Below are 25,132 nucleotides of genomic sequence, written 5' to 3'. Positions count from 1 at the left end.
TCTAGCTCCAGAGAGTTCAAGTGAGCGATTCTCTGGACATGGACAAGTCCATAATAGATGGGGTAGAATTTATGCCACAGCTGCTTCTGGTTGTTAGATAGACGGAAACTTCTGATGAGCACTTTTTGGCCAATTCGGTACTCACTCTTGCCTGCATTTCTATCCCAACTCTCTTTCGGTTTCTTTCCTGCTTTACGCAATCTCCTGAGTGCAAGGTCAACAACTTGTTGGTGTTGTTCTCGAGATCGCAGGGGAAAATTTACAACTTCACAGATGAGATCTGTGGGTTGCCTGTTCTTGAGAACTGTTACTAGTGAAGCGGGAACGTGTTGTATCTCCGCTTACAGTCACTCATGTGCAATGAACCGGCTTTATCGCCGCGCCCACGCACTATGCTCAAGGGAGAGGCTTTGTGGAAATAAACGACTAAAGCGGTTTCGGGACAGGACACGTTTATTGACAATGAAAACAAATAACATTCTTCGCTAATGTCCGTCTATACAGGTGCGTTGCACTGGCGGTACGGCTCGATCACCGATCCCGGAGGGTGTACACTCCAGTGACGAGCCGCGGCGCGACCGCGTGGACCGAGCGAGACAAAAGGCCGCGTCACAGAATGTTCTGCTCCTGGCGCGACCGGAGGCGCCGTAACGTCCGCGAAGAAGCGAAAGACCCTTTAACGGCGACTGCGTTTACGACCGCGCGTACGCATTTACGGCGGAGTCACGTTGACTCGACGCACGTGGTCCGCGGCGGAAGAACTGGGAGACGTGTGTCGCGTCACGTCGACTAGCTCGCACTGGCGGCAGCTTTGTTCCCGTGCGGTCCGGTGTGCGACGCACCGTTGCCGAAATTCTGCGTAACGGTACAGCTGCCCCTACTTGTATCGGCAGTGCCGTAGTTCAGCCCTTCGTGCGTTGGACGGTGCTGCCGCCACACTAGTGCTATTTTGGTGACACCGTGTGGCAACTCTTTCATCACGTCCTGGAAGTCACGTAGGAAAACATCCCAGGTGGTGTGACGATTCACGCAGTACATACGGCAGAGGTTTCCCAGACTTTTCATCACTCTCTCTGCTGGCGACGATTGTGGATGTCGTATGGAAGTGAATATGGGTTTGATTCTGTGTTTCCACAACATCTCTTTCCACTTCTCTGACCAGAACTGAAGTCAATTGTCAGAGATGATCCTGTCAACATGGCCGACGTGCGTCAGGAAATCCTGGCAGAATGCTCTACATACTAACTGTGCATTGCTTTCTGGGGCAGGGTTAAAGTGACATACTTCGATGTCAGCTCTACTACCACAATGATGTAGCAGTATCCTCTATTTGTTTGCACTAGTGGGCCCATTAAATCTGTTGCTGCAAGGTGTTTAAACTTTGATGGGATATAGAGATGCTTGCGTTTCCACAGTGATGTGCTTTGACTATTGACAACTTTGCAGACAGTCAAAACCCTCCAGATTCTTCTCTCCATATTCTTGAAATGGCACAGTGTGGGTAATTTTAAGTAGCACTTCCTGGGTCCAAAATGTGCGTAACTCAGGTGTGTGTGACAGATGATCTTGTTCACCAGTTCATCTGGAATGCAAACGCACCAGGACGCTTCTTCTTCTTCACTTCAAAAGAACAGAATGTCTTTTCATACCAAGTAAAACTGCCTCAGTTTTGAATCCCTCTCGTCTTTCACCCTCTGATTTAAAGCAAATAGACCTTGAGCCTTGTCCTCCTCCTTGCTGATGTCCTTGAGGCTCGAGGTTACATAATTCTCTAATGCAACCTTCTTCAATATAGAACAAGCTGTAGTGTTCGTCTTCCAGTACGTTGGCCTCACTTGTTTCTAGCCCCAAAGGTGAACGTGACAGCTTATCTGCAGTGATGTGCTCCTTCCCTGGTACGTGTGTGATCGAAAAGTCATACTCCTGGAGCAAGAGTGCCCATCTCGTTAGACATTTGTTTCGGAGTTTCGCTGTGAGTAGGAATTCCAAGGCTTTGTGTTCGGTGTATTCTCTTGTTTTACTCCCATACAAGAAAAAAAGAAATTTATCGAAGCCGAAAACAACCGCCAAAGCTTCTAACTCAGTCACTGAATAATTTCTTTCACACTTGCTGGGGACTCGGCTTCCTAAAGCAATGGTTCTGTGCACCATGTTTCCCACTTGCTGATTTCTTTGGAAAATCACTATAGCAATCCTAGAGTAGGAGCTGTCTGACGCCATGCAAAATTCCTCCTCCAGGTTGAGGTGCGAAAGAACTGACGCATTAATCAGCGCGGTTTTGAGGCCTTGGAATTCATCTTCCGCCACGTCGTCCCATTCCCACGGCGTCTTTTTTCCTGTGAGCTGGCATAGCTGCGGTGTCGCTAATTTTTTCACTTGGACGAATGGTTTACAGAAATTTGCAATGCCAAGGAAGCCACGTAGTTGTTTCTTGTTTGTTGGCGCGGCAAATTTCGTAATTGCCTCTATTTTGTCCGGGTCTGGTGTGATTCCTTCCACAGTAATGATATGTCCGAGGAATTTTACTCGTGAGGTTCCTGTGCACGACGTCGTGACGTTGGAAGTTACGTCGCGGTTCTTTGAAGGCCTGCAGGATTTCTCTGAGGATCGCATTGTGTCCTCTCCACGTCGGTCCCGCTATCAAGTGGTCGTCCAAGTAGATGGTGATCCTTTGCTTAATGTAATCCTTTAAGATGCTATCGAGTCCTCTGATGAAGGCAGATGAAGACACGTGTAACCCGAATGGTAAACGTTTAAATCGATAGCATTTCCTGAATGCAAGGTACGCTGTGTATTTCCTGCAGTCTGGGTGGAGCATAGTTTGCCAGAAACTTGACCGCAAGTCAAGAGATGAGAAAACCGTAACACCATGGAAATTTGGCAGGAGTTCCTACAGCTTTTCCGGCGATCTGTCTCTGGCTTAATGATTGTACTGATTTGGCGCGAATCCAGCACCAGACAGAACAGATCGAACCGTCAGCCCTCTCTACCGCTGTGAGTGGATTGTTGTACGTGGAGCTTGTTGGTTCAATGATGTCTTCGTCAAGCATCGTCTTGATCTCGAGAAAAATCTTCTGTCTGTAGGTGTGTGGGATTTGGTGGGGAGGCACGAAGAATTTAGTGTGTTCCCGCACTCGAAACGCATACATGAAATTTGGGGTCGCTCCTGTTTTCGGTAGAAAGACATCCGCGTTTTCCTTTAATATTCTTTCTAGCTCTTCTTTTATCTGTGTCCGGATGTTTACTAAATTCCCTAGCATGTGGTCAATAGCATCGCGCACGTCTCTTCAAATTTGCTCAACATCTTGGCGGCTACACTCATGGTGTCACGATTGATTTTTTGTTCCCCCTTTTTCCTGCGTGGTTTAGATTGAAGCATTCGGCAGGGGTTTGCACACGTATTGCATGGTCGGCAAAGGAAATCTTCATGGCGCCGTCTTTGTGTGAAGTCAGTTCTCCTTGCCCTACGTCCAATACCGCCTGTTGTTGATTTAGGAAATCCATGCCAAACATTATCTCAATTTCCAAAGAAGGGACGAATAGAAAGTTCGCTCTAAGGTGTGCCCTTGGCAGCTGAACATCAACCTGGTTTGTAACTGCACTTCTTTATGCTTCCCTCTCAGAGCGAAGGTGATTTTGGTTTTCTTCGCAGTGGATTTCATGTATGCTGAATCCGATATCGCCGTCATTTGGCTTCCACTGTCCACAATCCCGGTTAGATTGACCTTTCAGACGGTGATATGAATGATGGGGTGTAAATCCGGTTGTGTCATGATCTCCTTCTCTTCCCGTAGCAGTTCTCTTGTATCTTCGTATTCTAATGGGTTTATATCGCTCGTCCAGATTGTTTCTGCGGCATTGTTTTGAGCTGAGTCCACAGCGGCTGTGTATCAATTCAAATGGCTTGGTTCAAATGGCTCTGAGCACTATGGAACTTAACATCTATGGTCATCAGTCCCCTAGAACTTAGAACTACTTAAACCTAACTAACCTAAGGACATCACACAACACCCAGCCATCACGAGGCAGAGAAAATCCCTGACCCCGCCAGGAATCGAACCCGGGTTCAATTCCTATATGACTATTTTCTTTTCTTTTCTTTTCTTTTTTTGCTTGACCCATGCCCTGCGATGGGTTAGGTTGCCTCAATTCTACATCTTCGCTACGTTGGTCATTCCACTGACCTTGGCCGTTGTACGTCCTGCTGTAGCTTTGCTGTTTGTCCCTAGAATCCTGTTGGCCCTAGTTCGAGTTCTGTTGCTCTCTCCAGTTTCCGTTTCGTCGGTTATTGTTGTTGTTAAAGTTTTAATTTTGGTTTTGATTCGATCGATGTTTTCCGCCATTTCGTCCATCGTTATTCCTCTCTGGCGAAACTGGCCAGTTACGGTCATTATTTCTCCTTCTTTCCCGCGTGTTGTGAATTTCATTCACGTAATCGAGTTCGCACAGTGCATTCTTGAAAGCTTCGACTGAATCGCTGCATCTACCGATGAGCACTTGCTGGTAACGTAAAGGTAATTTAATGTAGCATTGCCTTCTAATTTCCTTGGACCTGTACGGTTGATCCAAGAATCGGTTCTTCTTGACCAGGGATTCGAAGAATTTGACAGGACTGCGGAATCCTGACGCTTCTAAGTCCTTTCCTAACATGACCTGTTTTATCCTTTCCTGTGTGTCTTGCGACCAGTATGTGCTAAGGAATGCGTTCTTAAATTCTTGGAAGGAGCGACAACTCTCCGCAACTCCACGCATATGTTCTGCAATCGACCCTTCTAAGAAACCACAGATAAACTGGAGCTTGTACTTCAGTGGCCAAGATTCTGGTAGCACGTGATCGTACTGTGCCATCCAGGTCTTCGGATGTAATGCGTTGTTTGCCTCCTTGCAGACTTGAAAATTCTGGATGGTCAAGAAACCTTTGTGGTCGAAAGGTTTGACGTATCCGCTGTACGAATTTTCCCTCTCGTCTGCAGCGCGTGATTGCATGAATTCGTGCCCAAACGATCCTCGTGCACCGTTGTGGTATCCCCGCCTGTTGTCAGATTCACGTAATAACGTTTCTGACCTTCATAGACGTGTACAATTGTTTTCCGGCTCGGTCTCTGACATGCTGTGTGTCACCGACGGAGCGTGTTCTATTGCGCGTTTCGCCGCGGCAGGAGCATATTCCTGCTGCATTCGCCCAAGTGTAGGGGATGTGTCCTCATATGGCGGTTCGGAGAGTCGCAAAACATTTTCTTCACTTCTGCGAAGCTCTCTAAGGCACTCTGCCGGACGAGATTGTGTTTGAAATTGCGCGACCCACTCATGTGCCTGCCGAACGTCCTTAGACAGCTCGTTTTGTTGCGCGGCGACTCGGGTCTGCTGACCTTTAACTTCAGAGATTTTGGCCTGTTTGGTCTCTATTTGTTCGATTCGCTTCGCAGCCTCTCATTTTTTCCTGCGTTTCTTGAACTATTTTTTTGCCTTGCCTTTGGAGAGTTGCTAGTGCCTTTTTTGTCTCACGCAGCTCAGTTCTTGCCAGTTTAACTTGTTCTTTGGCCACTGATGCGTCCTTTCGTGCTACTTGCGCTACCAATCGCGCTGTTTTGTCATCGCGCTCCGCCTGGTCCGCGACCTCACGCGTTTCTGCTGTCGTTTTCTGAATATTCTCTAGCTCTTCTTGGATTCCTACGATCTCTTTCTTGACTCCATCTATACCGACTGTGATCGTTATTATGACTAATTTGTGTCTTTCCTCCTCTTCCTCCCATCTCTTTTTCTCTGCTTCTTGTCTCTTCCTGTCTGCCTCTTGCATGAATTGCATGAGAGCCTCAAACTGAGATCACTGCTAACATCTCCAGGACTTGACGAACGAGATTCCATCATTCTGGGACGTTTCGTTCGTGATTCTGGTCACTGATGGTGCGTCTCATACCAGCAGCATCTACATTTCGTTCTGCTTCGGTCTCCCGTTCACTTTCGTCACCTGACTGAAACATGTCGTCATACTCTGCAGGTTCTACGTTCGACATTTCTGCCCGGTCTGCAACTGCATTTACCTGAGAATCCTGTGTAATATCTGCCTGGTCACCGCTAATAATCTGACGTGGATTCATGGTTAACAAAACACAATTACTTCCACTACTGTGTAGCAAAGATGCCTTGCTTCTTGTAAGCATGCTCTCTAATCCTGACCCAAACGAATTTAAACACTGCACATTCCTATGCCACACAGATTCTACTCTAAATTATGCTCCCGTGAGCTACTGATTCCTAATTCGTGACAACGAATTCAAATGACAGCACGCTTGTCTATGCTCACAAACTAAATTCTTAATCTATCCTAACAAATCAGCACAACGCCGTTCGCCGTCAGAAACAATCAAGTGACACAGAAGTCACAATCACAACATGAAAATATACACATACAATAATTAAACATTAGCACTATGTCTAGGAGCCAGCAATGCGAATCTACTCTACCCAGTGCACCACATTAAACATGGGAAACAGAAATTTCACTAGGCAACACTATCTACTATCTGACGGTCACAGAAGGTGCCATCCATTCAAAATTCTGCGCAAGGGACGTCAAATTGAATGACTACGCTAAGCAACGCTATCCTACGGTCACAGAAGGTGCCATCAATTCGAGATCCTGGCATGGGTTGCCCTACCGATTTTTCCGTCTGAAAACTGGTCCAATAGTTGTCTGAATGGCAACCATGGTGATTAAGAAGTCCTTTTCAAAGTGTGGATCAATCAGTTTCTCTTTCAGATGTTACAAAATGTTTTCTTGCTCGACACCCTGGGTGTAAGGTACTTCCTTTTTCAATAACTCAGGTAGTGGCTTCGTGACTGCTGAAGTTGTTTATACTATGCCTGTAGCGAACCATAATGCCTAGATACACTTTTATTTGCTTTGTTGTTTTGGGCTGTTAATACTGCTGTATCACTTTGATCTTCTGTGGGTCTGGCCTCAAGCCCTTGTCGACCCATTGGACGTAAATAACATACCTCTTTTTGGAAAAATTTGCACTTGTCTGCCCGTAGCTTCAAATCGTGGGTCCACGTTGTAACAATGTGAAAATGGAGTTCATCTGAGGACTTACTTGGAGCTGTTTGAAGGCTATGTGCATTCATTTGTACTTGTAATGCCCTTACAGTGTACTGAATGCTGTTCTTTCTTGATCCTGTTTGTCTAATAAGACCTGACAGTAGCCCTTCGCTAAATCGAGTGTCAAGAAGCACTTTGCCTGTCCTATACTGTCAACAATTTTACTATCTTCAAGAAAGGATAAACTGAATTCAGAGGGATCTCATTCAGTCGTCTACAGTCAGTGACCACACCACTTTTGATTTCCACTGGCATCCATCTTCTTCAGAATCATAATTAATGTAAAGTCTCAACCACATACATCCTCTAACATCTTTGCTACCTCTTGCTGGAGCACCTCTTTTGGTACTTGCAGTATTCTGTAGCATAGCACACTACCTTCTTCCTCTGATAAGATAATTTGTCTCCTGGCGAATAGAAAACATCGCTTTACATAGCGCATAGCTCTATAATGGCTATTTTCTCTTCTGAGTTCAAATGATTCACGCAGATATTCTTTGTTAGTGTACTTATTCTCATTTTCAACTGTGGTTTGTTTTTACTGAGCGATTCCTGCAACAACGTCCATTCTGGGGCTGCTTCGTCACCAATTGTGGGCACTTCACTGATACACTCGCATCTGTAGTGTTCAGCACACTTGTTACGCATCCTTCTACTTCTACTTTTATGAATACCTCTGGAAGATACAGACCCTTAGTGATCTCCTGTTTTGGAATGACAGCTGATAGCGCCCTCTCATTCTGTTCGCCTTTTTTCTTTTTTAAAATTTGGCTCACCTGTTCCTCTCGGCGTCCTATTATTAGCCTTGCTTCACTGGGCTTACGACCTTTAGCTTGTATCGAGCAACCCTTGTTACCTGCCTCTGCTGTGTATCGACAGTTTGCTTTCTGCTCCTACTTTCTACATGTTACTTGCTTCAGGCTCAACCCTTTCTCGAAAGAGCATTCTCTTTCCTGGTAAATGTGTTACCCGTCATAATACATTCTGCCAGATTATACTTTCTGCCATTCCGTCAGCTACTTCACCAAACTGGGCTTCTCTGCTCCCCAGTATCCACAAGAAATCTTAGGCGACTCTACTTGGCACTCCAGTTCAATAGATTCATTTCTGCCTTCACAGTGTATTATTAACATCTTTTCAAGCGTAGCGTAAGGTGGCTGCTTTCTTACACTCTTATTTCGTCTTTCTGGCTTTTCCTGTTCCTATCCGCGTTCTGGACATGGCAAGCACTCAGTGGGCAGTCTCTCAGATAGTGACCAGTTCAGTTGCATTTAAAACATGCCATGGGCTTCATCTTGTTACATGGGCCTCTGTGACTTCGCCACCTCACTACCCTCAACCTGTTCGTTTTCCTGATACAAACAGCTTACCACTTGTGAAGTACTTGGTGGTCTTCTTTTCATTGCACTACACTGCACCCCGCCTCAAATGACCATTTTTCATCAGGCCGACGCTGGCACGTACGGACGCGCGCACCCACCCGCCCACCCACCCACACACACACATGCACACTTACACTCTCTCTCTGTTCTTTATCCTGTCCATGTAAATTCCTTGAATAAAAACTGCTTTGCTTAGCTTCCAGACGAGCGAAAGGCTGACTTCTAGGTCCAGTTCTCGCACAGTACCCCTCATAGCTTCCCTGAAGTAGAGCTGCACTTTTTTCAGTCTTGAGCCCCACTGTGCTGTTTTCCTCATATTCTTGCTGACATACAAAATCTGGCATGCACAGAAATCCAGTGTCCTTCTGCTAGCACAGTTTTCTACTAGTATGGCGTGAACAACTCATCAAGCGGCTCTTAGATATCTAACTAACAACTTGCTACATGCCGACCCAACTATTTCAGTTTTTACAAATTTGTTATTATCATGCTGCTCTGGGTCGATAAGTTCAAATGCGATAAGTGTAAATGCATTGTTAAACTCATTTAGAGTATTCTTAGTGCGTCAAATCATTGTGGCATTAATTTGGGGGCCTCTAACAGAGCAATATTTTTTCTGTTTGGGTGACTCTGGCACCTCAGCGTCATTGGTTGAAACATTCTCTCTGTCGTGTGACATATCTGTTTGCTGGGAATTCTTGCTGCTGCCACCGCTGCAAGCCTGCTACCAAGAAGTGTTTTTCTCATTCCTCATGCTGGTATATGCAATTGCTGCTGCTGTTGATGCGTGCCTTCTGCTGCCTCACGCCACCATTCATAACGTCATGCCTGTGTCTGTGGTGTCACTACTGCCGCCTGCCCTCGCACTGTCTCCGACCCATGCCACCACTGGTGTTACTAAGCCACCTCAGTGTGTCGTCTAACCCATGCTGCCTGACACGGCTACTGGATGCCAATGCAGTATCTGTGACCTTTTGCCACTGATGGCCACTCCTGGCTGCCTTTCTGGTATGTCTGCCCTGACCCTGGGGGCCATATGTCTATTGCTGCTCAGGCTGCACAACTCCTGGCTGCCTTCTGAGGTGACTGCCTTATCCTCAGGTTCTGTCCGTCTGCTGTGCTAAACCCAGTCTTTTCTTTCTTCTCCAGGTACTGTCTGTTCCTTGGCACTGGCAAGGGCCCATCTTGTTCTTCTCCAGAGCAGGAGATGAAGACACTTTTTTCTCCTGGCTCTGCCGCTGGCCTGTGTACTTATTAGAGTAATGTAGAAGGGATTCTGAAAGCCACTCCATTTCTTTATGTGACGTTGGGCTTAGCAGGTTCAATGTTTCAAAGAGAGGTAACCTATTCTGATAGCATAACAACAACTGCATGCTAATCCACAACTCATCCCACTCCTGAAACCAGAAAATATAAAGTCCTAATGTTGCGTCTAGCAAGTGGTACAGATACTTAATGACAAAGACCGAGGAAGCTAGTTAGCTAACTTGGAGGTGGGTAACTATACGTTCTCATGGAGTTTTGGAACTCAGTCGGGAAATAAACGAACAAAAGGCAAGACTTGAACAACAGCAATCTTTAAGGCTCATCTGAACAAATAGTGAATGAATGACTCAACAGAATTACACTATTTCGGGCCTATCACGTTCCCCTGGAGGGAGATACGCTGCTAAGCATGAACATGAGCAGAACCAGAGCAAACACTAAATAGGTCCAGGGTCTGAACTACAGAGAGGTGCCTTTTGGGATGACTGTCTGAACTTAAATCCTTTGTCAGGCACTGCCGCCTCAGCCTCTATAATGTGTGGCACACCATGTTGCGCCTGCTGCACTACTGTTTCTGGCCACTGCCCTGCAAGGCTGTGCTTGTGTCCACATAAAGTTACCGCCAACTGCTTGCTACGCCTGGCAGCTTCTTCACGTGAGCTGTGTTGACATGCCCAAACGCCCCCTGTTGGTGGCTTTTTCTTTGTACTGTTATACTTCAGAAAAATAACCCCAGCAGAAACTAAAAATTCATCCAAGTTCTATTTTTGCAACTTCTGGAAGCCAAAGTTTCTGTGTCAATGACCAGCAGACGGCCAACGAGGGGGAAATGCCAAGTGAGTCGCAGCAAACATCGAAGCCATCACAGCAGGAAGCTATCACAGCTCAGAGGAGCAACTGAGAGCTCACGTCAGCAAGTGAAGTATGATGACATCATGAAAGCAGAATGATATAGTCATACCAGAAAAAAAGCAGAGTGTTGTAAGGTTGGATAAGTACAATGCAACAATAAGTATTCAGATGCTGAACCAGCAGAAAAGAGCATATGAAAGATGAAGTTGTCATAGTCTGAAGTCACTAGGAGAGCTGAGAGGGAATATCAGGACACATGATGTCCTAGCCATCCCCACTGCCGCAGAGCACACAGGAAGAGCCAACACAAATACCCCACCCTTCTTAACAAATGCTTGATTGCTGAGCGCAGATAAGCGAATGCCCAGTACGTAATCACCCCTTGTGTCCTTTGCTGCTTCACAGTGTGAGAGGAGGCTATGGAGGTTGACTATCAGCACACTTAACTATCTTGAATCATCTCTGAGTCCATCTGGAAGGCTGCTTCTGCACTGCCAGCATCCAAGGCAACACTGATGGGATGCAGGGGCCACCGTCACTCTCCATGTCTGCTGGAGCCTTGACGCCCATGATCTGGATGCTGTCCGTCATTTGTCTTTGAGAAGGGGGGCGACTGCTGCTGCTCATCCCATTCCTGTAGCAGACACTGATGCTGCTGGCTGCTCCTGTCTCCTGAATGGGGTCCGAGAGCTGACCCCCGCGAGCCAGCGAATACTTCAGGGGGACCTGGGGCCTGACTCCTGAGTGCAAATTTTTGATGTCAAAAAGTACACTTTGGAGATCGATACATAGAGCTGGAGGCCACTGGAGTCCACGGGTGACTGGCAATCCCATGACGTAACAACTGCCACCTGACGCTTTGCTGCACTGGTGGTACAGCAAGTCGAGTGCATACTGGCCTTCCACTGCTGACAGGTCACTGCTCCGATGGCCTGGCTGTGGTGTGACCCTTTGAAATACAACCCTGTATCACTGTCTAATAAATGTGTTATTGTAAATAATGTTTTCTAGGTCCTCTCAAGCATAACCAGGTCTTCAAACCTCATACTGCCTGGCTCTCTCCTGACGACTGCAGGAGTCTGGGGACCAAATTTATTTAGTCCGGCTTCTTTTCTTTGCATTTCAGTCACTGCATTTTCTGCATATGGTAGAGGAGAAACATTTTTGTTGACGAAATATCGACATTTAACAGCTACTAAATCCTGTGAAATCAAAAATACAACTCCACTAATAAGTACTTGTTTCAGGACTGACATACATCATTTTAAGGACCTATTTTTTTACTACATCATCTTTCAAAATGTTATAAATTAGGAAAAATATTATAGAAGAATATTGTTGTCATAAGAAACACAAGTTGTTCAAATTATTCAAAAGACCCAGTATTATCATTTAGATTGTACTGGAAAGTCCTCACAGAATGTAAATAATTTAGACTAGTTGGGTAATTAAAAGGCACATTGACATAATCATGACTGACAACTTTGCTAGATTTTAAATGAATCCTTTTTGAGTTACATGCAAAATACCAGCAGTTTATGTTATTATTAAATAGTAGCTCTTCCTGGCCACACATTGCTGTAACTCAGTCTGATTGAATGGAAAAGAAAGGAAAAGAGAATGCACACATTTCTAATATGTATGGGAATTGGATATACATTCTAATCTCCTCCTCTCCCCTCCCCCTGTCCACCTGCACCTCCTCCTCCTCCCCCTCCCTTCATCCATCTCCTCCTCCTTTACCCTCCCTCGGTCCATCACCCCCCCCCCCCCCTCCGCCTTCTTTCCATCTTCTCCTAACCACTTTCAATGTCTATTTTATCTCACTTCACTGGGACCATCTCACCCCCCCCCCCCCCCCCTGCCCCCGTCTCTGACCTTCAGCCTTGTTTACTGTTATTGCACATTCTGTAGTGATATTCTAACCATACACACAACTTTCCTGTTCGCTAACAATGTTTTACTACTTTTTTAAAGAGTATTGTGTAACATTTGAGGTAAATCAGTCAAGAACGTTTCAAGATTCTTGGTAATAACATTTTCCTTTCATACATTTATTTATGTTTATAAACTGAACAGAATGTATTATAAACTGAAAGAAACTGGTCCACCTCTCTAATATCATGTAGGCCCCCCCCACGAGTACACAGACGTGGCACAACATGACAGGGCATGGACTCGATTAATGTCTCAAGTAGTGCTGGAGGGAATCGACACCATGAATCCAGCAGGGCTGTCCATTAATCTGTAAGAGTACGAGGGAGAGGAGATCTCTTCTGAAGAGCGCATTGCAAGACATCCCAGATACGCTCAATATTGTTCATGTCTGGGGAGTTTGGTGACCAGCGTAAGTGTTTAAAATCAGAAGAGCATTCCTGGAGCCACTCTGTAGCAATTCTGGATGTGTAGGGTGTCGCACTGTCCTGCTGCAATTTCCCAAGTCCTTTGGAATGCACAATGGACATGAATGGATGCACGTAATCAGACAGGATGCTTACATATCTGTCACTTGTCAGAATCGTATCTAGACATATCAGGGGTACCATATCACTCCAACTGCACACACCCCACACCATTACAGAGCCTCCACCAGCTTGAATAGCCCCCTGCTGACATGCAGGGTCCATGGATTCATGAGGTTGTCTCCATAATCATACACATCTATCCACTCAAAAGAATTTGAAACGAAACTTGTCTGACCAGGTAACATCATTCCAGTTAACAGTCTAATGTCGGTGTTGACAGGTCCAGGCGAAGTGTGAAGCTTTGTGTTGTGCTGTTATCAAGGATATACACGAGGGCCTTTGGCTCCGAAAGGCTGTATCAATGATGTTTCATTGAATGGTTTGCATGCTGACACTTGCTGATAGCCCAGCATTGAAATTTGCAGCAATTTGCGGAAGGGTTGCACTTCTATCAGGATGAACGATTCACTTCAGTCATTGTTGGTCCCATTCTTACAGGATCTTTTTCCAGCTGCAGCGATGTCAGAGATTTGATGTTTTACCAGATACCCAATATTCACAGTAAACTCGTGAAATGGTTGTACGGGAAAAGTCCCACTTCATCTCTACCTCAGAGACGCTGTGTTCCATCACTCATGCGCCAACTATAACACCACATTGAGACTCACTTAAATCTTGATAACCTGCTATTATAGTAGCAGTAACCGATCTAACAACTGCGCCAGGCATTTGTCGTCTTATATAGGTGCTGCCGACCACGGTGCCATATTCTGACTGTTACATATCTCTGTATTTGAATACGTATGCCTATAACAGTTTCTTTGATGCTTCAGTGTATATGTTTAAAAATAGGTATATATTCGGATGCAACATTGTGTAAAAAATTTGAAGCAATTGGTGAGCAACTTTCAGATATTTAAGATTTTGAACAAATGAAAATTTATATTTTTATACAGATTTACCCTATAATTATTGCATATATATTTCTATATTATATTTGGTGCTCTAGTAGATATATAGAAACAAGTGCATATTTGAATGCAACACTGTATCAAAATTTAAGATAACGATTGAAGTCATTGCTGAAGAACTTTTGCAGATTTAAGATTTTGAGCAAAGGAACATTTACATTTTTATTTATTTAGATGCAGATGTTAGCATATTCTATGCCATGGTCATTATTCAGTGATATGACAGGAATCACGAGTTGAAGAAAAAAACTTCATATGGATACATGCCCTATTCCGAATAGTTTCCAAGACATGACACATTTAACGTACACTTATTTATTTTCTGTGTTATCCAAAACATTGTCAAGATTCCTACATGTACAACAATTATTTAACATTACAACAAGTGTTTCACAAAGCATCAATTGAAAAATACGCATTTTTAATACATTCTGCTCAACGCATTATCGTGCATGTAACATTACAGTTATTGTAAGGTTCACAGTAAACTTTAGAATATCCCATTCTCATCTTCAATGCATTTGTGCACTCTTCAGAGAATATGTTGCGCTGCTTACTAGAGTGCCTCTGTAGGTTCACTGAGGAGGACAGGAGTGTCCATGATGCGAAAAAAATACACATATTCACCTTTTGTTTGTACACCCCAGACTTAAACCAGCTCCATAAAGCGAAATGTAATGGTGTATGTTTGGCATTGGCGGCCAGTTAATTGTACTACTATGACCAATCTAGTAATTAGGGTTAGTGTGGTTGAAATGTTCCCTCCAACATCTGACAAAATGTGGAGGAGCTCCGTCATGCTGGAAGTACATCGCAGTCTGTGCGTCTGAGAAATATCTTCAAAGTATTCAAAAAAAGTGTTCTAAAATGATTGGACCAATCGCCATGTTACTCATCATGCCGCATCAAACATCGATCAAGAAAATATCTCTGAAATTGGTTTCCATGGAAGCATGTGGATTTTACTGCAACCATTGACAATTATTATGTGTGTTTCTGATTCCATACAGTTTGAATGTATGGTATTAAGGGATCCTAATGACTATTGTCATTTAACCAGTTACAAAATTCAAGTCATGTGGCATTGTCACCAACGTGAAGATTGTGGACATGCTGTATGTGAAATGGGTACAAGTTTTTCACACATAGTGTTCGCTATGTGGGACGCTGATACATGCAGAAAGTCAGTATGTGCTGGTCATATGACTACACTCCACAATTTCAACAATGTGTTGCTGTTCCTGCAAAGGTTCTTGAACGACACATACAGAAGAAAAATGGGAACTTTAAGGAAACTTGTTCAGAAAACTCTGGTATACTCTCTACAATCAGGAATTCAATGTGTTGGAAACCGCCGTCAGTATTCTTCAGCAGCAGCAGCACTATTATCGCAGACGCCGTAAACATACACCATACCTGCATATTCTTCATTGGTGTAGGTGTGCGACATTCTATCCAGTACAAATGCAAACACAGTTCAACTTGCTTCTCTCTGATATACTCGCACTTGAACTACTTCACTCATGACACACTGTGGACAACTGTGCATTCAATGGGCTATTGCAACACCACAAAGACATCCTGGGCAAATAGGCCGAAAGCAGCGAGGTAGATTGGACTAGAACAAAATGCCAAAGAGATGGGATGGATAAGACAAATATGTGCACCACTAGCCCATAAAAAAAAGTACATTACATGTGTTCTATCTCAGAAATCATTCAAAATGGGGCATATTCCCATATGAAGCTTTTTGTTTCAAATTAGCATTCCAGTCACATCCCTGAATATTATCATTTTTCCTGGGACACACTATACGTCTTAGTGTGAAAATCAAACATTCAATGACTGCAATTAAAACACTGAACATATCTATTTATTCTTCAACTTAATTGCACAGAAAACACTGTGTGAAGGACTTTAACGGCAGTAATCTTACAAAAATTCAAATTTGTTTCTCGTGTTTTCTCCACTCTTGTGAAGTAGAAGAATAACAGCATTCTCCAGATTTTCTGAAATTATCTCATACTTAACTTTGTGAGATACAGACATGTCATGAGCAAAGGGTGACAGACAAACAAAAAATCCCTTCAGTATATACAATTTGTAATACAAGAGAAGTAATACAGTTCCTAAGTCACTACTATACAAGTGCCTATTCTTGATGCCGCTGTGGAAGTTGCAGAACTGCTAGTCTTCAACTGAGCTGCGGCCAGGAGGTGTGGCGCTTATGTCCTCTTCGTGTGGAGGGCACTGTCAATGGGTTGTCATCCTAGAGAGGGGTCTGTCTGCGTGCAATTGGCTGATGTCTTCTTCAAAGCCCTCTATGCTCTAACATTCGCTACTAGCGTTCCGGCATTTGACTTTACACTGGAACATCTTCTGCAAGCACATGTAACCATTCTGCAAGTTTTTTTTTAATTTTTTTTACTACTTTGCCTCCAGCATTAACCATTTCTACTGAAGCACCATCATCTCCTGGTATTTTTCCTTTCTTCATATCCTCAATGGCTTTACACACCTGATCTGGCATTCATTACAGAATATTACTGTTGGCAGGAAAATAAGGTTCACAACATCTAGTGTGTGTAATGCTCTTGTTACATAGGATACTGAAAAGTGTGAAGAGAGTTTACAAGATCTCATTAGGGTAGAAAACTTACTTCATCACAGGAACCACAGGTTTCTGTATCTTCAGAATTTGATTGTATTCAGAAGGAAATAAATCAAATTCGTCAGTAATACATGATAGGAAAGGACAGTGAAGAAAAGTGTAACCACAATTACATTTCAATCCCTAAGTATATTCATGATAAGGCTGAAGACCCATTATCTGAAAGTACAATGATTCAGGAAAGAAGACAAACCACATCCCTCTTCACAAATTACTTTTATCTGGCAGTAGGTCCTACTACAAACAAACTTTCCTCTAATCTGCTGTCTTAGGTGCTGCCTATGCTGACACTGATTGCGAAGGCTGAGACACAGTGAAGTGGAGCATCTCTGGAGAAGATTCCACTAATGTGCAATGAAAGATAGAAATTTAGCAATGAATATTTCACAAATGTCTTTCTTTAACTCCTAGCTGTCAAACAAGCACCATGCTCACCGCTGACACACAAACCTGGAGCAGATTGAAAATTTCTATAGGGCTATCTAAAACACTTGCCAATTATCACTGCAAAGACTTCTCATTGGTCAAACTGAATATTCAAAAGAAAAGTAACAACTGAGGGAAAAAGTCTGATTTGTCAAAAACATAAGAAAATGAAAAATAATATGGAACTGACAACCAGATTCTCTCTCTCTCTCTCTCACACACACACACACACACACATACGGAAAATATAACAATCAAGTGAAAAATGTTCTTATTTATGTACAAGCTGGATGTAAGTCTCAACACACAATTCTGAACACATGGCAATGGAAACAGCAATAGCAATTTGCAGAATTTACTGGATGCTTCAGTCACACCAAATTGAGCATGCAGAATGATGGGTGAGAAATAATGCTCTGAAAATGTAGCTGTTATGAACATCAGCAATGGTAAATTTTGTGAACAGAGTTCAACATCAAATAGACATAAGGGACATAAAAGTGTATAAAATATTCTCTGTTCTGTTTCCACGGCAGATCAGAATAAGAGATTGAGCTTTAAATGACTTCATCACTGACCGTTGTGCTGGATGATATAAATGGAGGAATTGTGGTTGAGGTGTACATTTCATGTGGCAGAAAGATTAGGCACATAGTGCAAGTGCAACTCCCCCAACCCCACAAACTAACACTGTGACACATTTTGTTCCCAACATATCCACAAGCACAAGAGTTTTCACACTTTAGCCTTTCCTGAGACCTCTGTTGCATATATAGTTAGCACATCTGTCACAGGCAACAGCAGTGTTAAGCACCTGAAAAGGTCAAGTAACTGTCTTGAAGAAATGTTGTGGGATGAGATGACAGAATGAATGACACAGTCATTTCTAAGAGACTTAACTGCTTTTGTTTCTCTGTTATTTTTAATGCTAGGTTCTAAACACAACAAATAAAATTAGATTATGAAAAGAGGAATGATAAATTCTACAGATTTCTTTTCAATAAAGTCATTATTTCACCATGTAACTGTGCAAATACGAGCAGTTTAGCTCTTTTAAATAATCTCCAGAATCAAACAAAATTACTGCATGGATTAAAATTACCATACAACAACAAACAACTGTATATTTTCATATTTTTATTTTTAATCAGACTACAACAATAACTTTTATCACAACTTTATGCACTGCATGATGACATCATTACCAAACCCATATTTACACGTCTCAAAACAACATCTGAAATGCCAGCACACTTAATCCACTATTTTCACAACGTGACATTCAACAGCGGTTTTGAGATTTTGTCTCTGTCACAGTAGACTGCAAAATATACACCAAATGGCATGTGCAAACTATTCAGTTACTTCCCATGGCTTTTCTTTCCTGTGCATGTCCCAAGGTCGAGGGGCAAAAAACCTTTTTGGTTCGGCCAGAGAAATTCCTGCTGCTTCCAGAGCGCCAACGAAAGCTGCAACCTACAGAGAAAAATTAATCACTCTTACAATAAAATGTAACATCGAAAACAATCAATTATTGACAAAATAATTTAATTGGATGGATTAAAAAATTGCAAGCTTTCGGAACCAGTGGCTCCTTCTTCAGGCAGATGGATTGAAGGGAAAGGAAGAAGGGCAAAGGAAAAGGACTGGAGAGGTCTAGGAAAAGGGGAAGATTTTGGGACAGTCATCCAGAACTGCAGGTCAGGGGAGACTTACCGTATAGGCCGAGAAGAAAATACTGATTGTTGGGGACCGCATTGGACGAGATCTGAAAACCTGAGCACTTAAAGGTGAAAGATAGGGTAATATGCAAGACAGAGATTATTACTTAAACATTGTGCATGAGTTAAAAAGAATGAAAAGCTAAGTGCATTGTACATAACAGAGGTTGGCTGTGAAAAATAGATAGGAAAGACAATCAAAGAGGTAGAAAACTAAAACGGAGTGAAGTAAAGAGTAGTTACAATAAATAAATGCTGAGATGCAATAAATTAATGTAAATTAAGGCCAGGTGGGTGGTGAGAACCAAGGACGTATTGTAGTGCTAGTTCCCACCAGTGGAGTTCTGAGAAAGGTGTCTGGGGGAAGAATCCAAATGGCGCGTGGGGTGAAACAGGTTCCGAGGTCACGAATGTCATGTTGTAGAGGATATTGCGAGTTGCCAGTATACATCCTAATTGATAATTTGGTGTTAGTCAAGCTGATGTAGAAGGCTGAACAGTGTTTACGTAATAGCTGGTATATGCTGTGTGTCATTTCGCAGGTGGCTCTCCCTTTGATAGTGTATGTTTTGACAGTTACAGGGCTATTATAGGTGGTGGTAGGTGGGCGCATAGCGGAAGTCTTGCAGCGGCGACAGTTACAGGGGTAAGAGCCATAGGGTAAGAAGATGGGTGCAGAGGAAGCACAGGGTCTGTGCAAGAATATTGTGGAGATTGGGAGGGCAATGGAAAGCTATTCGAGGTATGAAAAGGTTGGCATAGGAAGAAGCCATCCTGGTTCCCATAGCCATATACCTGATCTGTTTGTATGCCCTGAAATGAGATCCACTCTGTCTGAAATTTTGCCCACCATACCTAGAATAGCTTTCCATCACCCTCCCAATTTCAATATTCTTGGCAGACCCTATGCTCCCTCTGCACCCATCTCCCTACCCTATGGCTCCAACCCTTGCAACTGTCCCCGCTGCAAGACTTACCCTATGCACGCACCTAGCACTACATATAGCTTTGTAACTGTCAAAACATATACCATCAAAGGGAGAGCCACCTGTGAAATGACACATGTCATATACCAGCTATTATGTAAACACTATGCGGCCTTCTACATTGGTTTGATTACCACCAAATTATCAATTAAAATGAATGGGCAAAGGCAGAGGGTTTTTACTGGCAACTCACAATATGCTGTTGCAGAGCATGCCCTACACATGACATTCGTGACCTCGGCACCTGTTTCACCCCAAGCGCCATTTGGATTCTTCCCCCAGACACCAGTTTCTCAGAAATTCACAGGTGGGAACTAGCATTACAAAATGTCCTTGGTTCTCACCACCCACCTGGCCTTAAGTTACGTTAATTTATTGCATCTCAGCATTTCTTCATTGTAACTACTCTTTACTTCACTCTGTTTTAGTTTTCTACATCTTTCATTGTCTTTCCCATGTATTTTTCAAGGCCCCCCCCTTCCACCTCCGTTACATACAATGCACTTAGCTTTTCATTCTTTTTAAGTGGTGCGTGATGTTTTAGTAGTAATCTCTGTCTTGGATATTACCCTGTCTTCCACCTTTAAGCTCTCAGGTTTTCAAATCTCATCCAATGCAGTCCCCAACAATCAGTCCTTCCTTCTCGTCCCATACAGTAAGTCTCCCCTGACCCGCAGTTCTGGGTGACTTTCTCGAAATCTTCCCCTTTTCCTAGACTTCTCCAGTCCTTTTCCTTCACCCTTCTTCCTTCCCCTTCAACCCTTCTGCCCGAAGAAGGAGCCACTGGCTCCGAAAGCTTGTAAGTTACAACTGTCTTTTATGTGTGTGTTCTGCTGCTGGTTGGTGAATAGACTTTTATCTATCACATTTTATTTTCACAAACGAATATAATGTGATGCATATAAATAGGTGAAAAGACCTGACACTGCCAGACTATACAGTCACTGAACTTTCACTGGAAACCACAATCGTCAGATATGTTGGGATATATGTCCAACGCGTCCATAAGTAAGTCATGGGGAGGGTGTAGTGAGATTTATAAGAAGAATTCTAAGAAAGTGTAGTCCACCCACAAAGATCACTTAACCTTCTTTTGCCTAATTCTTAAGTACAGTTTGAAAGTATGAGATGCTTACCAAGTTTGATTAATGGAGGAGAAAAAGACAAGTGACACAGTTTTTTCACTCAATGATCAGACAAATGGACAACAAAATTCAATGACAGACACTCCATTAAAGATACTGCATGGTACCGAGGTTTTCACTCTCAAAATTCAGTAAGTTCTCTTACAATAATAGACAAGATACACATTGCTTCCTCCAACTCATATCTTGTGTAATGACCATCAGTGCAAAGATGGAAAAATTGAGGTACTGTATGTATAGAGAGATACTGATAATCTATCTTCATATCCATCACCCATGAACTGAACATGGAGGGGTGGAAAATGATTGAGTTATGCCATCTAACTTCCATTACACAATGTATGGTGGCTTGTAGGGAGCAGATAGACAGTTAACCATGTTTCTGAAAATGTAGCACTTTAAACTAGAGTACATTCAGGAGCACAAGGCAGTCACAGACATTGTGTGGTCAGTATCTCCCAGTACAAACAGGAGCCACTGTGGTGTGGGGCACAACTGGGTATCATCAAACACTGAAGTTCAAATGGACTGACATGAAGAGAATGTATGAATGGCACTAAAACCTTTAATTCCAAAGGTCACACCAATCAGTAAAGACAACAAAGTTCTCCAAAATGGCTAAAAAAATTCCTTTCTTTCTTCATAGCCTATACTTCCCATACCACACATTCTAAGAAAGGGAGGTAACTAAGGGGTGAGACAGACTTTATCAAACCATCTACAGCAATGTGCAAATTAACTGGGGCAAGCTCATATTTTACAAGCAGTTGAAGTTGGTTAGCTGTAACCGACTTCATCCGCCCAACTGTTGGACTCTTGGTAGACTGCTACAGCCTTGACTATGAACAACATTTCAAGTCCTCTTGAGTTCAGCTGACTGCTTGTATGTGTGGAACCAGCAGATGTTATGTCTGTGTTCTCAACAGGAATACATTATGTTTGTATTACAATGGACATTTCACCTAAAAAGCAGGCAAAAATAGTTGCTCTTCATGAATACACAGCTATGACTATAGGAGACATTACCTCTGTTCTTGGTGTGGGAAAATGTAGTGTTTCAAGACTTATTAGGCCATACAGTGATACTTCCTCATTGCCTCCAAAGAGAAAAGGCAGAAGTGTGGACACACACACACACACACACACACACACACACATATAAAACTGATGAAACTTTATTTAGCGACAGTAGAATTCATCTTCACAACACATGTAAGGACCTTCTGGGAGATTTACTGGCTACTGGGGTTGAAACTGACTCTTCAATGGTATGGCACAGGCCTTCTGATTGTGGGTGGAAGCACGACAGCCAGTAAAGAAGTAACACCTGTCATGAAGAAAAAACAGGTGATATGGGCCAAAACACATAAATCTTGGATCTCCAATGACCAGAAACATGTAATTTTCAGAAATGAGTCACACTTTATTGTCCAAGGTCACAGAGCAATGGTTATCAAATCAAGCACCCATGAGGCTGGGAGAGCTGAGCATCTTGGACAGGCAGTAAATTACCCTCCCAAAAATATGTTTTGCGGTTTCTTCACAGCAATTGGACAGAGCACTAGTTCAAGTTGGCAGCATGATGAATTCAACCAAATAACGGAAATCCTTTAGCACAGGACTGTGCCATATTTACAGACTTTTGCAGAAGGTGGAGAAACATTTCAACATGAACTGGCCCTATTCACACATCTACAGCAGTTAAGACTTTCATGAAAGAAAATATCATTAACTTGCTTTAATGGGCTGGTAAATAAACAGACTTAAATCGCACCGAGAATTTATGGAGTATTGTGAAAAGGGGTCTTGGTAAAATAGACTGTTCAACGAAAGAATGTATGTTAATAAATGTGGTAAAAGTGTGGTTTCCTCTAAATGATCAAATCTATGCCAATATGTGTTCAGAAGCTGGTTAAAGCTACAGGAGGGCACATTAGGTATTAATATTCGGTAAGTTACTAATTGTATTACACAACAGTACAAATGTGTGCCACTGAATTTTAACCATTTTGTCCCAATTAATTAGCACACTGGTGTTACAATGGTCATGGGATAGTGATATGCACATATACAGATGGTGGTAGTATCATGTACATAAGGTATAAGAGGGAAGTACACTGGCGGAGCTGTCATTTGTGCTCCGTTGATTCATGTGAAGAGCTAACAAACTTGATTATGGCTGCATGCCGGTAATCAACAGACTCTGAATTCGGAATGATGGTTAAAGCTAGATGCACAGGACATTACATTTTGGAAACTGTAAGGGAATTCAATATTCTGAGATTCACTGTGTCAAGAATATGCCAAGAATACCAAATTTCACGCATTATCTCTCACCACAGACAACACAATGGCCAACTGCCTTCACTTAACCAACAGCAGCAGTGTTTGACAGAGTTGTCAGCACTAACAGACAAGCAACACTGGATGAAATAACAGCAGAAATCAATGTGAGACGTACGACAAACATATCCATTAGGGCAGCATGGGGAAATTTCACGTTAATGGGCTATGGCAAAAGGCAACTAATGCAAGTACCTTTGCTAACAGCATGACATTGCCTGCAGTCTCTCCCGCGCTTGTGACCATATTGGTTGGACCCTAAATGACTAAAAAACTGTGGTCCATTCATGTGAGTCCCAATTTTAGTTGGTGAGAGCTGATGGTAGGGTTCAAGTGTGGCACAGACCACACGAAGCCATGGACACAAGTTATCAACAAGGCACTGTGCAAGTTGGTAATGGATTCATAATGGTGTGGGCTGCGTTTACATGGAATGGACTGGGTCCTCTTGTTCAATTGAACCTATCACTGATTGGAAATGGTTACGTATGCCTACCTGGAGACCATTTGCAGCCATTCGCAAACTTCAGGTTCCCAAACAACTATGCACAATGTCACTGGGCCATAGCTGTTCATGAATAGTTTGAAGAACATTCTAGTCAATTCGAGCAAATAATTTGGCCACCCATATTGCCTGAGGTGATTCCCACTGAACATTCATGGGACATGATTGTGAGGTCAGTTTGTGCACAAAATCCTGCACCAGCATCACTTTTGCAATTATGGATGGCTATAGAGGCAGCAAGGTCAATATTTCGGCAGGGGACTTCCAACAACTTGTTGAGTTCATTAAACATCAAGTTACTGCACTATGCTGGACAAAAGGACATCCAACATGACATTGGGAAGTATCCCATGACTTTTCTCACCTCTATGTGTGTGGTGGTGTAGGTTAGGGCCACAAGTATGACATCCTGCTGCCATTCATCCAGCTCGGATGTTATTTGGGAGTAATCATCTAAACAGAGTTTAGCTGTATCTCCTTAACAATTGTAGTACTACCCAATGCAGCAGCATAGCATAGTGGTTAAGATGCGAGAGGCTGAAGGTTTTGGGTTACAGTCTCCTCAGGTATTATTAAATTTTTAATTTTAAATCTTTATCGAAATGACTTTATGATTTTTATTCATTTAATTGATTTAAATGTAATGTACACACAGTCCACAAACCCTGATGAGCTCACATGTATTTTTTAAACTTCTAATCCTTCACTGTATCATTTTAATCATCATATTATTGCCGAAGAAGCTGAGTAGCACCGTGGCATAGTGATTATGATACTAAACTGTTGCATGGGGGGTCATGAGTCAAAACTCACATGGACTGTACAATTTACGTTACGATGACAGCAACTGTGTGCCACCACATGAGACATCCTTCCTGGTTCTCTGGTGACAATGGGTAAGATCCAAACAAGTGGCTGAAGGTATATGAGCGTAGAGCCAAATTTAACAAATGAGATAACACCGTAAGTTTGGCTAACGTATTTTTCTACTCAGAGGGTACTGCCAAGCAATGGCATGAGAACAACGAGGAGAAGTTCACAAGCTGGGAAGTATTCCAGGCAGAACTGCTCAAATGTTTTGGTGACACATGACGGAAGTGCAAGGCTGAAGATTAATTAAAGTGCAGTGTGCAAGCGTCCAGGAGAAACTACAGCATCCTACATTAAAGATGTCTCGGAGCTGTGTAAAATAGTGGATCCTAGAATGAAGGAGGAAGATAAGGTTGCACATCTCATGAAGGGTGTTGCTGAGGACATGTATCACACCCTACTCCTGAAGGAGGTTTAGACAGCAGACGGC

General features: G+C 43.0%; 1 protein-coding gene across 1 annotated transcript in view; it reads right to left on the bottom strand.

Annotated features, from left to right (window-relative positions):
• Nucleotides 1–18,254: 18,254 nt before the first annotated feature.
• Nucleotides 18,255–25,132, bottom strand: part of LOC126236783 (39S ribosomal protein L18, mitochondrial) — a 38,414-nt gene continuing 31,536 nt past the window's right edge. Inside the window, exon 5 of the mRNA XM_049946364.1 lies at nucleotides 18,255–18,608. Within this exon, the coding sequence (XP_049802321.1) occupies nucleotides 18,486–18,608 (123 nt within the window). The 3' untranslated portion in view covers nucleotides 18,255–18,485. The remainder of the gene's footprint in view (nucleotides 18,609–25,132) is intronic.

The sequence above is a fragment of the Schistocerca nitens genome, chromosome 2 (genome assembly GCF_023898315.1).
Source record: "Schistocerca nitens isolate TAMUIC-IGC-003100 chromosome 2, iqSchNite1.1, whole genome shotgun sequence".
In the NCBI taxonomy this organism is placed as follows: Eukaryota; Metazoa; Arthropoda; class Insecta; order Orthoptera; family Acrididae; genus Schistocerca; species Schistocerca nitens.
This window is presented reverse-complemented; position numbering and strand designations above follow the sequence as displayed.